Genomic DNA, 16765 nt, shown 5'->3' with positions numbered 1-16765 from the left:
GCCTCAGATAACAATTTGATTTCTCATCATTTGAATTATCTAATTTGAAAGACTTAATCCAAAAAATAGCCCTTTAAAGTGAGCTGTTACTGATCTTTATTTTCAGCATAATTAAATAAAATATTCAGACTTACTTTTGCTGTTTGCTATATTCCTTTCGGTCACAAAAAAGTTATGAGATTCCGATGTCTGTAGCCTGGATCCGAAAACATGGCTGACATGTGTATCAGGAAGCAGCAATGCGTGTAGGTAGATGGTGAGACTGTAGGTAGATGATGGAAAAGAATGGCACAGCTGCGGGAGAGTAGGTTTTAGCCAGAGTGAGGGCCACTGAATGGCTGCCATATGGGATGGATGTCAGCTGCATAAGAAACAAAGTAAAGGATGACTGGGAAGCGTGAGTAGAAAGAGGTCATGACCGACAGATTCATATTAATGGAAAATAACACCATGATTCCATCGGCTGAACTCTGTGCTTTTATGGGGACTTCCTCTCAATGCTAGACTAAGTGGAGTAACAATTTCTCCTTGGTTGTGCTAAATGAGAAAGCCTTCAATATTTTGGACTTTGCATGTTGTGCACTGTTTCTGAAATTGTGTTCCCCTGGATATAATGGAACCAGACACTAAAAGGCATAGTTGGATGTTTTAATACATTGTCCATAGAGCATTTGATGCTGGATGAAATTCTGTCTTTTCACATATGATCTATATGCCATGCCACAGTAAACAACACTCGTTGCTCAATTCAGAAAAAAAGTTTCCAAACTTAACATATCCACAATTTCCGTGGTCAGTCTGTCTGGGTCTAGCACAGTTTCTGTGGTGGCTGTTGAACCCAGTGCAAGATATTGGAGGGGGTGGAGGATATTGTAATCAATGTGTGAACCAAACTTTTGACCTTGCAGAAGAGAGCATATTGAAAAGATTCATCATGGGGAAAATTACGGCTGACAGTTAATCACAATTACCATACGCTCAGTGGCCACTTTATTAGATACACCTGCTCGTTAATGCAAATATATAATCGGCCAAATGTGGCAGCAACTCGATGCATAAAAGCATGCAGAGGTTCGGTTGTTGTTCAGGCCAAACATCAGAATGAGGAAGAAATGTGATCTAAGTGACTTTGACTCTGGAATGTTTGTTGGTGCCAGATGGGGTGATTTGAGTATCTCAGAAACTGCTGATCTGGGATTTTCACTCACAACAGTCTTCAGAGTTTACAGAGAATGACGTGAAAAACAAAAAAAAAGTCCAGTGAGCACAGATCTGTTGTTGAGAGCACCGTGTTAATGAGAGAGGTTAGAGGAGAATAGCCAGACTGGTTCAAGCTGACAGGAAGGTGACAGTAACTCAAGTAACCATGAGTTGCAACTGTGGCGTGTAGAGGAACATCTCTGAATGCACAAATTGAAGCAGAGGGGCTACGGCAGAATAAGACCATGAACATACACTCAGGAGGTACCTAATAAAGAGGCCACTGAGTGTATCTGGTTAATATTAATACAAATTAATATGTTAATCATGAACTACATCCACAGAAACACTTTTAACAGAAAAATCATCTATTCTCTATAACTACGTCAACATTGAATTTTGAATCAAGCTGTTCGATGCTGATGCTGTGCCATCAACGATGGGGCTGGATGAAACTGAAGGTCCATTCCAGGTGTACACTTCCTGGCAGCAGAGTTGTAGGGCTTCTGAGGGAGATGTAGTGACAGGAGCCACAATTCTGTTTCACATGAAGAACAAATGTACAACTCCGTACAACCAGGTAGAAGTGGCTCTATTGTGACTGCCTGATCCTGCAATGCCTCCCTCAGTGAGGCAGTGATGTGAGATGGGAATAGTTGTCAAGCCTTGGTGAAGGCTTGACTACTGAGGCACAGAAGGCTTTGTACCAAGTGCCAGAGGATGGGATTAATATAGGTGGGTGCCCACAGGTTGGCATAGAGAGGATGGGCTGAATGGTCAGTTTCCATGCTGTGATTTCACTTTCACTGCCAACCTGCTGGAGAAGATGATATCCAGTGACGAAGATTTTAGCTCATGGACGTGACTCAGGCTTGACTTACTCCCAGCAGTAATCTGATCTTCCTCATTGCTGTGGAAGTGGTTTCTTTTACAGTATTGCTTTGCCTTCATATCAAGTTGTTTTCTGCTTTTACTGAAATGTTTTCTGCAGTTCTGCTGTGAGAGTACTGTGTTAATTTCAGAATTGGCAGTCATGAGTTTCTATATGGCCATTATCTTTACACACTTCTCCTTCTATGTTTCTCCATGTACTCAATTAAACTCTTAAAGCTGCACTGTCAAGTTTACAACTTTCTATTATGTGCGCTGTCACTGATGCTTTAAAGTTCAAAATTAACAGCAGAGCCTCTGGCAACATGCCCTTGCCTGGTTTATAGGTAAACTCCACAGTTTCTATTCAGTTCTGTTCCCAGCCACGTGGGAAGATATGGTTTGCAGATTACCTTGCAATATCATATCCAAAAATATCTATTCCATATGGGCCTAAGCTTTAGCAGTGAGTGAAATCAAATGATTTGGTATTGGACTATTTGTTCACCAGCGGTGGAGTTAAGGAAATGGAAGATGCTTTAAGAGTAAGTAGTTCAAGGAATGAAGAGATTGGAGGGAAGTAAGACAGGAGGACGTGATGATGAGAGGGTCAAGTCTGTGGAAGCTTTTGTACACAATGAGAATTTTAAAGTGACATAATTTTTAGAAATGATTAACATAAGGACATACAAACTTAGGAGCAGGAGTTGGCTGTCGAAAGCAATTTCTTATCTAAGGTCGAAGTTGACTTTATTAATTTTCTTTATCTTTAATCAAAATGTACCATTTTCAAATTAGAATTATAAATGTTATTTCTTTCTCTCAGTGCACAGAGCCACAGAAATTATTCAACATTGCAAATGAGCTTCTTCTCACAGAAGAAGCCTACGTGAAAAGGCTTCATCTTCTGGATCAGGTAATGGAAAATATTAACCGGATTCAGCTTGTAATAAAAAGTTTATAAGCACATAGTTACCTTTTGATTCATACCAAAATGAACTTGACACTTATTAAAAGTTTGCATCCAAATGTCATTAAAGGAAAAGAGTTGTTAAAGTAGAACCTTTGCCATATAAAAGGAGATGACTGAAACAAGCCATGTTATGCCTCAGGAAAGGAGAGAGAGCAAAGGAATAGAAATAGATAAAAAGGATAGAGGTGAAAGTTTAATTAAGGCTAATCATACAGTTGTTTATTATGTTGTTTTTTTCAGCTGGTTGACCAGTGAACTATTTTGGACCTGAGTCCTAAACCTGAAAATAATAACAATGAGATAACTTTAATTAAATAGTGAACTGAATCGTATACAAATCACAGTCTTTAAACTTAGTGCTTTATGTCAGCTAAATAATCTGAAAATTTATTTTGTCAATTTACAGTAGTCTGTGTGGCGATATTTATTGCTCAATACTTCACCATCAGTGAACCATCTACAACATGTGCTATTCTGTATAGGACACTGCAGTTATTTGTCTCGATCATTTCAACAGCACATCCACCACCAAGGAAATCAGGAGTAGCAAGTCGATGGGCACATCTCATCTGTGGATTTACTTCATCTTGACCTGGAAATATATTACTGTCTTTTTGTGCTTGCTGGGTCACTAAATAGAACTTCCGTCCCATAGATCTGGTCTACGTGCAGCAGCGCGTCCCTAGGCCTAATCTCCTAGATACTAGGAGATGGGCATTAGTCACTAGCCTTGCCAGTTATGACCACATTCTTCAAATCGATTTTTATATTAAAAAAAAGGCTGTTTTCTACTCAATGTTACTTAGGCCAAGAGGCCAGATGGTTCATCAAGCTTTTTCCACACTATCATGGTTAATCACATGTGCATCCTCTTACCCATAGAACTTTTTGGGAAATGAAAGTATTGGGAGTTGGAATAAATCCTAGACTAAAATTTAAAATAAACTGCCTAAACTGATCAAAACCAATCAATTGTTAGACCATAAGACATAAAAGCAGAATTATACCATTCGGCCCATCGAGTCTGCTTCACCATTCCATCATGGCTGATTTATCCCTGTCAACCCCATTCTCCTGCCTTCTCCATATAACTTTTGATGCCCTGACTAATCAAGAACCTACCAACCTCTGCTTTAAATATACTTAATGACTTGACCTCTACAGCCATTTGTGGCAATGAATTCCAGATTCACTACGCTCTGCTAAAGAGATTCCTTCTAGTCCTGGATTCACCCCTTACAGGAAACATCCTTCCTACAACCATTCTTTCCAGATCTTTCAATATTCGATAGGTTTCAATGAGATTGCCCCCTCATTGTTCTAAACTCCAATGTCTATAAGCCCAGGGCCATCAAACTTTCCTCATTTGTTAACCCTTTCATTCCTGGGATCATTCATGTGAACCTTCTCTGGGTCCTCTCCAATGGCAGCTTACCTTTTCTTAGATAAAGGGCATAAAACTGCTCATAATACTCCAAGTGTGGTCTGGCTAATGCCTTATAAAGCCTCAGCTTGACAACCTTGCTCTTATATTCTAGTCCTCTCATAACTGAAACCCCCTTATACTGGGCGTCTCTGGAAAACCAGCTCGTTAACCACTCGTTAATGGCCACTAGATTCTGTGGCGATGAACCCATCTTTCTCCGGCTTCGTACATCCACGATGTTTACAACTTTGGTCCCGCCAAATCCGTGAGATTGGGATGTCTCGCCCACCTAAACCCGGATTTGTGTGAATGCTATGTGATTTACTGCCCCCGGCAAGAAATAACAGATCGTACAATTTAAGCAACAGTTATAAAATGAAAGAAAAAAAAATCAAAAAAGGGCATATTACTCTTAAACCGTCAAAATGTGCACCTAAGTTGGAGCTCAAATCACTCACGCGCTGGACCCTCGGTCTGTGTGAAAGCACACACCACCTTCCGAATGTCACTTGAAATCCACTTCGAACAAACAGATCTCCCACGGGAGTGTTGGTCCTTCCTCCTTGAAGTTATCATCTGCACAAAGCACCTTGTGCAACAGGGACGGCCTCCTCAGCCACCTTCCCTCCTGTCTTCTCCCAGGTCCTGCCAACAAAGACCTCTCTGCACGCGTCCTCTAGAACCTCCTTCCAAATTTACCATCCTGATTGGCTGACACCACATTCCTAAGTTGAATAACAAAGCTTTTTATCTCAGCTCAAACCCAAACAAGCTGAGAGCAGTACAGACTGCCAAAATGAAATACCTACAGCATAGCGGTAATATTCTTAACCAGGGCATTTCATAATGAATGCTAACACTGCACTGTCTTTCTCACTGCTGACTTAACCTGCATGTTAACCCTTAGGGAATCCTGCATAAGGACGTCCAAGTCCCTTTGAACCTCTGATTCTTGTAGTTTCTCCCCATTTGAAAAATTGTCTATGCCTTCATTCCTTCTACCAAAGTACATAACATATACTTCCCAGCACTATATACCATCTGCCAATTCTTTGCCCATTCTCCCAAACTGTTCAAGTGCTTTTGGTGACTCCTTGCTTCCTCAGGGCATTGCCTGCCCCTCCACCTGTCTTTGTTTCCTCCACAAACTTGACTACAAAGCCATCAATTCCATCATCCAAATCATTGACATATAACGTAAAAAAAGTGGTTCCAACACGGACCCCTGTGGAATACCACTAATTACTGGCAGTCGACCAGAAAAGGCTCCCTTTATTTCCACTCTTTGCCTCCTGCCAATTAGCCACTGATCTGTCCATGCTAATAATATCATGGACTCATAACTTGTTAAGCAGCCTCATGTATGGCACCTTGTCAAAGCTCTTCTGAAAATTCAAGTACACAACATTAACAGATTCTTCTTTGTCTATCCTGCTTGCTATTTCTTTAAAGAATTCCAACAGATTTGTCAGGCAAGATTTTCTCTTCAGGAAACCATGCTGACTTCGACCAATTTTATCATGTGCCTCCAAGTACTCCAAAACTACATCCTAAATAATGGGTTACAACATCTTCCCAACCACTGAAGTCAGACTAACTGGTGTAAAATTTCCTCTTACTGTCTCCCTCCCTTCTTAAAGAGTGAAGTGACATTAGCAATTTTCCAGACCTCTGAACCATTCCAGAATCTAGAGATTCTTGAAAGATTGTTATTAATGTCCTTATAATCTCTTCAGCTATCTTTTTTAGAACACTGGGGTGTTATCCATCTTGCCCAGGTGACTTATCTACAGTACTATACACATGTAAAAAAAATCCTGTAAAGCAAAATCGCTTTCAAAGATAATGAAGTGGCAAGTTCCAAGATATCAAAAAAAACTATAAAGAGCAGTGAACAGTAAAAAAGTAAATCGAGTTAATATTTGGTGTGCCCACCCTTTGCCGTTAAAACTGCATCAATTATTTTAGGTACATTTTCATGCAGTTTTATTAAGAAAATTGACTGGTAGGTTGTTCCAAGCACCTTGGAGAACTTGCCACAGTTCTTCTGCAGACTTTTGCTGTCTTGCTTGCTTCTGTCTCTCCAGGTAATCCCAGATAGCGTTGAAGACCATACCACATGAAAGCATATAAAAAATCTAGGGTACCTAAGACTTTTGCACAGTGCTATAACTTCAGACCTTTCATGTTCCCATTAGTAACAGCAACAATACTCATTTCTGCCCCCCTGCTCTACCCCAAAGATTCTATGTATTCTGACCCTATGTCATCTCTTCTAAGAATTTGATTTCATATTTTATCAACAGAGCTACCCACCCCCTTTGCCTACCTGCCTGTCCTTTTGATACAAGTTGTATCAGTAGATATTAAACTCCCAACTATGATCATCTTTCAGTCACGACTAAGTGATGCCCACAGTGTCATACCTGCCAAACTACAATAGTGCCAGATCATCATCTACCTTATTCCATATACTGTGTATATTCAAATATAACACCTTCAGTCCTGTATTCATTACTCCTTTTGATTTTGCCCCACTGTTACATTTCTACTCATCTCACTGACTGCAATTTTGTCCCATCATCTGCCTGTCCTTCCTCACACTCTGCCTATGCACTGCATCTACTTGTTTAGCAACTGCCCCATCCTCAGGCTTATCATTCTGGTTCCCAATCCCCTGCCAGGTTTATTTAAACCCTCCCCAACAGCTCCAGCAAACCTGTTTGTAAGGGCATCGGTCCCTCAGGTGCAGGTGTAACCCATCCTTTTTGTACAGGTCATACCTTCCTTTGAAGAGATCCCAATGATGCAGAATCCTGAGCTATACATTCATCCTATTCTTACCCTCACTGGAGCGTGGCACAAACAACAATCTGGAGATTACTACTCTGGAGGTCTTGATTTTCAGCTTTCTACTTAACTCCCTATATTCTCTCTTCAGGACCTCCTCCCATTTTGTACCTGTGTTGGTGGTAACAATATGTACCACATCTCCTGGCTGTATACCCTCACCCTTTAGAATGCTGTGGACCCAATCCGAGACAATCCTGACCCTGGCACCTGGGAGGCAAAATACCATCTGGGTGTCTTTATCACGTCCACAGAACCTCCTGTCTGCTCTCCTACTGATGGAATCCCTTATTACTATTACAATCCTCTTCTTCCCTTCCCCCCCTTCTGAAATGAACCATAGAGCCAGACTCCATGCCAGAGACCTGAGGCTGGCTCTACGGCTTATTTCTGGTAGGTCAGTCCATGCATCTCGCCCGCAACAGTATCCAGAGCGGTATACTTATTATCTAGGGGAGTGGCCACAGAGGTACTCTGCACTGGCGATATTATATTAATAAATAAAACTCTTGATTTATTCTGTTTAGAACAGGCAATGAAACATTTCCATTTTGAAGCAAGCTCTTTAATTTACACTGTTTGAAGGGATGCAGTTTGCTTGTTGTCTTCAATTACATAAAACTTCTCTTGCATTTTGGCAACTAACTAACATGACCAATAAGGTCACATGCTTGATTTCTGTGACAATTCCAATTACACACAATGTGTGCATTTTGCAGAAGCCACAGAAATAATACATACACACCTTGTCAACTTTCATAAGCCATCTCGAACTGCAAAATGAATGGTTTGGTGATTTAGCTGAGCAGTAGATGAAAATAATGCCAGTCTGTAATGAACACTTGTATGGTGATAACATCATTACTGACACTGCAGTGCTGTCTGTTGATAGATAAATCTGTTCCCTTCTTCATTTATTCTCCTGCTTGAGGCAAACCTAATGCCATTCATTGTGTCTTTTGTTTATCTGAACTTGACAGCTTAAAAACACCTAAAATTTTTGGTGATTTTAAATTGATCAAAATTTATCAAAACATTTCCAAAGCAGTAAACAATTAAATTTTCTCCATCAGTTAATTTGTGTTAAATTTAAAGGTGTATTATTCAAAATTGTTGTAAAGCGAACATTCAGAAGTTATCAACATTAACAATAATTGGAACACCATTGAGTGCTGTATTTGAAAGCAGTGAAATAATGGTTTCATAATCTATAAATGCAACTTCTTGTCTATGGGCTCTATAAATTGGCTGTGAAATTCATTCTGTGATGCTACATATCTCCAATTATACTCAGTGCTGTGATATCAGCATGACATCTCGTCTTTTTCATTTGTCATCACCAGACTCAAAGGAGATGAATGGTAGTTTCTGTGCTCAGAGAAATATTTTTGTCTGCTCTGTGTATACAGGGTATCTAAAATGCCAGAGGGAGTATATAAAACCGAAGTTTTATCCAGCAGTTTTCACAAAATAAGTTTGGCTTGAGTGCTTTTAAAAATATCTGTCATGTATTTACGTGTCTCAATAGAAATGGTGATTATTTTTCAGGCGGAATTTATGAACCTTCCTTTATTGCAGGGGTTCCCAACTTTATTTTTATTCTATGGACCAATACCATTAAGCGTTGGGAACCCCCTGCTTTATTGGGTAAAACAGTATTTTCATCAATCTTGTTTACACATCTTTATCTATTGTGATGGTTCTTCACTTAGGTGTTTTGCACTAAACTGAATGAAGCCGGCATTCCACAAGAGGTGATTACTGGAATCTTCTCAAACATTTCCTCAATCTATTGCTTTCACGACAAGTTTCTTCTGCCAGGATTAAAAGCCAGAATTACAAAAGAATGGTGAGTAAGGAAAAGGGGAAGCCAGAACTGGCCAATGTTGAAACATTAAAATTGTGCTGCTGGCAATTAATTTCAAATGCTTCGTTGCTGGCCACACATCCTGAATGGGTTAGCAGATGGCTGGTGTTTGAAATTACATCTTTTCTGATTGTCCCCTAAGATCCATGTTTCCTAAGGGAAAAAAAAAAGATTTTTAAAAGAACATGATATATTTGAATAACTTGCCAGTCAAGACATTGAAATTTAAAATTCATTCTAAGAATTTCTCCACAGAAATCACAACCTACACCATTTCATTCCAATTCTATTGTTGACAAATTTAAAATCTGAAGAAGTAGATTCCATGTGATCTACCTCAATAATCAAAATGCAACGTTATTGCTTTTTGGCTGACAGAACTAAATTCGGTCTGTTTGGTTTGAACTGACTGATTATTAGTTCAAACCAAAAAGCAATAAATTTTCTCACTGAAAAGTGAGATATGTTATGTGGAATCCACTTTCCCAGACTCTGAATTTGTCAACATCTACTAAATATCAGAATTAAATGGCATAGGCAGTGAATTTAATAAAGAATTTTTTCAACTAGATATAAACTTGTACTGCCCTGATATATAGACTATCAATGTTACAAAAAAATTTCTTATTGAACGATACACCAAGAATGTATATAGATTAACATCTCTATCTTGTGTGCTTGTGTAGAGATGTTGTCTGAGGTGCTTTCCTTCCTATGAGACAGCAATCAAGGTCTTATATTTCAGCCGGATGTTTCAAGTTTCGTAGTGGAAACAGAAAATGCTGGAGATATTCAGCAGATTAGACAGCATCTGGGGTGAGAACAATAGAGTTACTGTTTCAACTTGATGATCTTTTGTAAGAACTTGAATTGTGCCGGCTAACCTGCTGAGTATTTCCAGCAATTTCTGATTTTATTTTGAATTTCTAACATCTGCAGCTTTTTACTGTTAAAGTTCTGTAGGAGAACTACACCCCAGGTTTCTTTGTTACTTCCATGCTCCATCAAATTCTTTACTGAATTTAACTATTAATTATTTCAGGCATTTTTAGTTCAGACAATTATGAAAGCTTTCAAGTATGGTGTGGAAAAACACTTTTCCATGATGTTTGAAAAAGAACAGGTTTCAATGACCTGTTTATTGTGCATTGCTAAAAGTTGATGATTGATGCTTTTAATCACACACTTTCTAATTGATGATCAAAAAGGGAGCTTCTTCTGGATTGTTGCTCACTGTCATTGGAATTGCAGTACATTAATATTAATTATCTTAAAACGGTAATAACCTGACCAGCTTAATATTTGCAGCAATACTCCGATAATCCAGTGCCCTCAGCAATTCTGTGGTGCCAAGCCTCCAACACACTTTTAATTAATTTATTTTAAGATGTTGCTTCGTAGTGTCGTCTGTCTCTAGAGTTGAAAGAGAGCATAGGGAACAGAGCCTGGAGAGTTTACAGCAGGGGTTCCACGAACTTTTCAGTTAATGGCAGGAGTCTATGGCATAAAAAGGGTTGGGAACTCCTGGTTTAAAGGGACTGTGAGAATGAGATGCCTATGAGTTTAAAGGGAGTGTGACAAAACAAGCCCTGGTAAAGGGACTGTGGGAAACAGGGTACAGGAACATTTAAAGGGATTGCAGGAAAGAGGGCTCTGATAAATTGAAAAGAAAGCACTAGCTTTTAACTGCGGCTGAATTGATTATTAGATTAGATTATGAGGATACTCAGTCCTCGTTTATTGTCATTTAGAAATGCATGCATTAAAAAATGATACAACGTTCCTCCAGAATGATATCAAAAGAAACACAGGACAAACCAAGACTAAAAACTGACAAAACCACATAATTATAACATATAGTTACAACAGTGCAAAGCAATACCGTAATTTGATAAAGAGCAGACCATGGGCACGGTAAAAAAAAAAGTCCCAATAGCCTCATCATCTCACGCAGACGGTAGAAGGGAGAAACTCTCCCTGCCATGAACATCCAAGCACCACCAGCTTGCCGATGCAACACCATTGGAAGCACCTGACCACAGTGGACTCTGAGTCCGTCTGAAAACTTCGAGCCTCCGACCAGCCCCTCCGACACAGCCTCTCCAAGCACCATCCTCTGCCGAGCGCTTCGACCCCGCTTTGACCCCGCCCCAGCCACCGAGCAACAAGCAAAGCCGAGGACTCGGGACCTTCCCCTCCGGAGATTCTCGATCGCACAGTAGCAGCGGCAGCAAAGCAGGCATTTCAGATGTTTCACCAGATGTTCCTCCATGCTCTCACGTCCGTCTCCATCAAATCAGGATTGTGCACGGCACCCTACTTGACAAATAACAGACATCACCACCAGAGTGGCCGCTGCGAGCTGCATCGCACTGCCATCTTCTCCTCTCTCTTTATCCAGTAATTATTATGGCATATATAAAGTTAAGATGGTTGTTAAGATCTTTTTCAGAGGACTGGTATGAAATATCCGAACCCAATCCACCAAATATAAAATATCCTAACTTAATTCCAATCATATCAATATCCAGTAGGTTTCTTATTAAATACTATATATTTCTACATGTCAATTTTAAGTATTATTTACCAGTGAAGATATAGTGAATGACTTTTTTGTTAGTCTGATGTTGTTCCTTACAGGGAAAAAGAAATTGCTTTTCTTACTCCTTGTGTATCTTTCTGCTTTCAATACAACTTCTTTATTCCTGAGTCCTACCAAAGGGTTTTGGCCCGAAACATCGACTGTACATTTTTCCATAGATGCTGCCTGGCCCACTGAGTTTCTCCAGCCTTTTGTGTGTGTTACTCGGATTTCCAGGTTCTGCAGATGTTCTCTTGTTGGTCATTTATTTCTGCATGACTTTTATATACTCATTGCTTTCAGTTATCTCTCTGTCTCTGTCTCATTTTGCTGCACTTTTCCTCGTGGTGTGTATCTCTTTCTCTTTGCAATGATTTTCCTGATCCCTGTTGGATCTCACCTTCAAGGTCAGTCATATGCATCCACTGCAGTCTTTAAATTTTACTGTATTACACTGTGATTGACATCGATGGCTATAATTATGAATGCTAATGACATTCACGTTGAATTTCAAGGTTAGTAATACATTTCATAACAATGGTAACCTGAAAATCTCTAATTCATCGCTGCTGGACTTGCCTCTTGGACAAGTGACATATCCTAATGGACATTTGACTACACCTCTAGGAAGGAAGGCATTGTACTGCTTGTGACAGTAAAAGAGTGCTTGCAGCAAACCACGTGTTTTTAATAATTGATCCTACAGCAAATACTGCCCTTTGTTCATAAGGAGTGCAGAAAGCCCCTTAACTAGAAATTGTAAAGCCTGCAGTGGGAGGAGAACCAATAATTAATCTGGAAGGATGTTACAACGGAAATTTCTCAGTTGATGGATTTCATTTTTAGCTTAATGAAGGCAGATAGGATGGTGTAGAGACAGGAGTAGATGTTCTGGCTTTTCACCAGTATGAAACAGATTGTGAAAGTACTTTGTGATCACAGTTTAAAAGCAATGAGCAACTTTGTGGGGGTGCAGAAGAGCATGTAGCTAGATCATAGTTCAGAGCAGGAGCATTTCAGCCAGCAACAGAACTACAGGTTCGTTTTGATCCTTGAGCTTGTTTTGATTTTCACTGGACTTGGCAGATGCATAGGAAGTAATCAGATCCTATTGTGTATTTAATATTTTAGTAGTATTTGGGTAATATTGTAAATATATTGCTGGATTAAGCACTTTTGTTCTTTATGGGTTGTATGTAAAAATAAGTTAATTGCATACGTTTTGACACTACCACATGAAATGTCCGCACCTCGCTTAAAGTAAATACAAGGTTAGCCTCATATTTCAGACTCATGTCTTTTCCTTTCAGTTACTTTAATGTTTTGGAGTTACAAAACATAACAAATGTGATGAGGTATTTTTAAAACGAACCCGAGATGACTACCTACCTCTGAGAGCGCAGCGAGACATTCAAGTTTTAAAAAAAAGAAGCACAGCTTGTGTTCTTCAGAAGGGAAGGCACAATCGAGTTTAAAAAAGGCAGAAAACAGAAGAATTCATGGGTTCATAAGCAGTGAGTACCAGGTGATAATAATCATAGAAAAGAGCAAAAATGGCTGGCTGTGTTAGAAAGATTGACGCGTTCTGTTACGCAACAGATAACTGGAATATTGTATACAGAATGAATTGAGTAGTTTTGTGAAGTAAATAGAATAGCCAGTGAAAAACAAGTACCAGTTTTGCTAGTGCATTGGATTTAAAGACATATAGTTTGCTTAGGAGTTTACCTGCTCCAACCAAACCAGCTGAAATGAGTTTTGCTGATGTTGTGAAAGTAATGCAGGAACATTTAGAACCAAAACCGTTGTTCATTGCATAACACTTTAGGTTTAATAAGCAGAATCAAAAAGAAGAGGAGTCCATTTTAGTGTATGTGGCTGAATTAAAGAGATTGTCTGAGCATTGTCAGTTCAATAGTGGTCTTAATAAAGCACTGAGAGATTGCTTAGTTTGTGGAATCTTACAAGAAAGCATTCACAAATGACACTTAACTGAAGCACAACTTATATTTAAAAGAGCAGTTGAAATTGCTGTATCAATGGAAACAGCAGACAGACACTCGCTTGAGTTGTAGCCAGGAATGAAAATGAGCATGAACAAACTTGAAACTTCTAAACAGAAACTGGCCTGGCCAAACAACTTGTGTTACTGTTGTGGAAGGGGCTCACGTGAACCAGACCAATGTAGGTTTAAAGGTGAAACTTGGAAAAATGCACCAAAGTAGGTCATATACAAAGAGAATGTTGGACATAAATGGACTGCACAGAGAAGAAAAAAGATAAAAGGTCAAGTTGCAGTTTCAAAAAGGCACTGATCTTCATGCTGTTGATGAAAAACCCTAATAATGATGAAAGTGACACAGAACTGGCTAGCCTTGAGATTTACATTAGGAAACTTACAATGGACAAGCCTACGGCAGAAATGAATGGCACATTTGTTAAACTGGCATTGGACTGTGGCTGGGCTGTTTTAGTCATTCCACAAAATGAGTTTGAACGGCATTTCAAAGAAACCTAAGTGAAGCCTGCAGATGTCCAACTAAGAATTTATACTAGAGAAAAGATAACTCCTGTGGGAATGATTTTTATAACAGTGAAATACAACAACCAACAAGCCACATTGGACTTGTATGTGGTAAAAACAGGAGGGACAGCACTATGACGATGTGAGTGGCTGAGACAACTACAACCTGGTTGGAGATTCATTCATGCCACATGCCATATCCCCTGCAATAGAATCAACTGAAGCTGAATTAAGAAAGGTGTGGATGATGCCACAACTGTCTTCATGTTGCACACCATGAACTGTTGCCCAACAGAAGGAAAACAGGTGTTGGTGCCAGCCACTGTGCCTTTGTTTGGAAAGCATATTGGACCAAGGAAGGACCATGCTGCTCAGAAGAATCGTGAAAGTGATAGAAGTAGTGGTTTGGCTACAACAGTTTTTGTAGGTAACATATTTGAATAAGTTTCTGATATGTTAATCAGGCAGTTACTTGCAAAATGTAGTTGGTTTTAAATTGGAAGACTGTTAAAGGAGCTTTAGGATTCTGCTTTTGTGAGTATGAACTATCAGAATCCACGCTATGCATTAAGATTATTTCATGAACTTCAAGTGGAGACAAAAAGTTGCTTGTAAAAGTAGATGCAAAGACCAAAGCCCGGCTGGATGAATGGAAGGCCAAAAAGAAAGGAGTCAATGAAGAAAGGAAAACAGAGGATTAATCTGGCTATGTTGTGGATGAGGAAACTGAGAGGAGAGGCAGAATACAAAATACATCAGTGAACTAAATTCACCTTCCCAAGTTCAAGATGCACATCCTCAAAAGAAGCGAAAAGAAAAAGAGCAGGATACGGAGAGAGAGAAAAGCCAAGAAAAGAGAAGAAAGGTGTCTAGAGCTATCAGAACCACTTCCTGCAGTCTTAGAGGCAACTCCTACAACAACCACAGAGGAGGCCCCAGAACCTGAGGTTGTTTCATAGCCACAAGTCTCAGCTGCCAAGCAGAGTGACCTCCCTTTTCAGGAAAGAGATTATCCCACAAAAGTAAAAAAGCATCCACAAGTGATTAAATCCTTAAGCCTGGATGGGACAATTTAAAAAATTTACTCTGTTGTGAATGTCTGCATAGCATTTGTTTTATCTAGTATACTGTGTACATAGTTGAGATGCATTCTATATTGAGTTGGAGTTTATAGTTAAGCAGGGAGGAACTTTGTGTATTTAATATTTCAGTAGTATTTGAGTAATAGTGTAAATATATTGTTGGATTAAGCATGCTTGTTCATTTAAATAATGCATTACTGCTTATATTCAATGAATTGCATAAGTCATGACGCTACCGCATGCCTCACTTAAAGTAAACATGAAGTTAGACTCACGTTTCAGACTCCTGTCTTTTCCTTTTAATTATTTTAATGTTTTGGAGTTACAAAATATAAAAGATCCCTTTTCGCATTGGTATCATTCCAAAACAGTTAGCTCTTTTATTTCAAGTTGTGCTCCATGCCATAGAGAAATTAGTTTCTTTCCAGATCATCTTTTCGCACGATCACGACAGCATCTCTTCAATAATGTATCTATATGGAAGGAAGTGCAAGCCTAAAATATTCAGGCTAACCTCATCTCATCTGATGTCATCCAGTTGAATCTACCTGTATTCTTCTGAGGTGAGTGTCCTTCCTGAGGGATCTGCCCAAGTCCAAACCAGCTGGAGTCTGACACAAGTTTTTGTACAATAAAAGCATAACTCCTTTCACTTTTATTTTGCTTTCCTTGAGATGAAGACTGTCATTCTGCTGGCTATTTTTTAATTCTGTTACTTAATTTTAAAGTTTCTTTTAGTAGGTTTTACTTATGTCAGTTTGTATCTTACTCCTAGCTTCTTAGCATTTTGAAATACCTTCCGTCATCATCAGAATCAGGTTTATTATCACTGACGTATGTTGTGAAATTTTTTGTTTCACTCCATTGCCATCTGGGAACTTTCAACAGAAGTGGTCTCATTGGCAAATTTACAGGTGGCATTTGAGCTGTGCCTAGCTACAGTTATTAGTGTAGAGGGAGTAGAGCAGTGGGCTAGGCACACATCATTGAGATGTGCCAGCGAGGAAGAGAAGAAATACAAAATTGTGCCTTCCGCCAGAACCATGTTGAGAACTAGCTACCATGTTTTTGCCCACTTGTTCAAGGGAGAGAACAACATGGGCAAAGAGCTGTCCCAGCCCTTTATTACTGTGCCAGCTGATATAGAACAATTTTAACATATCCAGTGAGGGATGGTTGGAGTTTGGGGAGGGAGGGGATCACAATTTGGACACTGTCACCTGAAGTGGGAGGTGTGAGTGGCGTAGCAGAAAATCGACTGAGTGCTAAAGGTTGAAGAGTTGGAAAGACACGCGTATATTTCAGTCACTAAAAATGAAAAGAAAATTGTTTAACTGAGCAGAGGGTTTCTGCTTTGGCTAGTAGCATGTTATTTGTAATCTAGGGATAACT

At 39.4% G+C, this 16765-nt stretch overlaps 1 protein-coding gene across 3 annotated transcripts in view; it reads left to right on the top strand.

Annotated features, from left to right (window-relative positions):
- Positions 1-16765, top strand: part of fgd (faciogenital dysplasia) — a 267818-nt gene that overhangs the window by 193106 nt on the left and 57947 nt on the right. For all 3 annotated transcript variants that reach the window (XM_072280391.1, XM_072280392.1, XM_072280393.1), the window contains exons 5-6: positions 2897-2986; positions 9032-9168. In XM_072280391.1, coding sequence (XP_072136492.1) covers positions 2897-2986; positions 9032-9168 — 227 coding nt within the window. The remainder of the gene's footprint in view (positions 1-2896; positions 2987-9031; positions 9169-16765) is intronic.

The sequence above is a fragment of the Mobula birostris genome, chromosome 16 (assembly GCF_030028105.1).
Source record: "Mobula birostris isolate sMobBir1 chromosome 16, sMobBir1.hap1, whole genome shotgun sequence".
NCBI lineage: Eukaryota > Metazoa > Chordata > Chondrichthyes > Myliobatiformes > Myliobatidae > Mobula > Mobula birostris.
The sequence above is the reverse complement of the archived record's forward strand: the minus strand, read 5'-3'. Positions and strand labels throughout refer to the sequence as shown.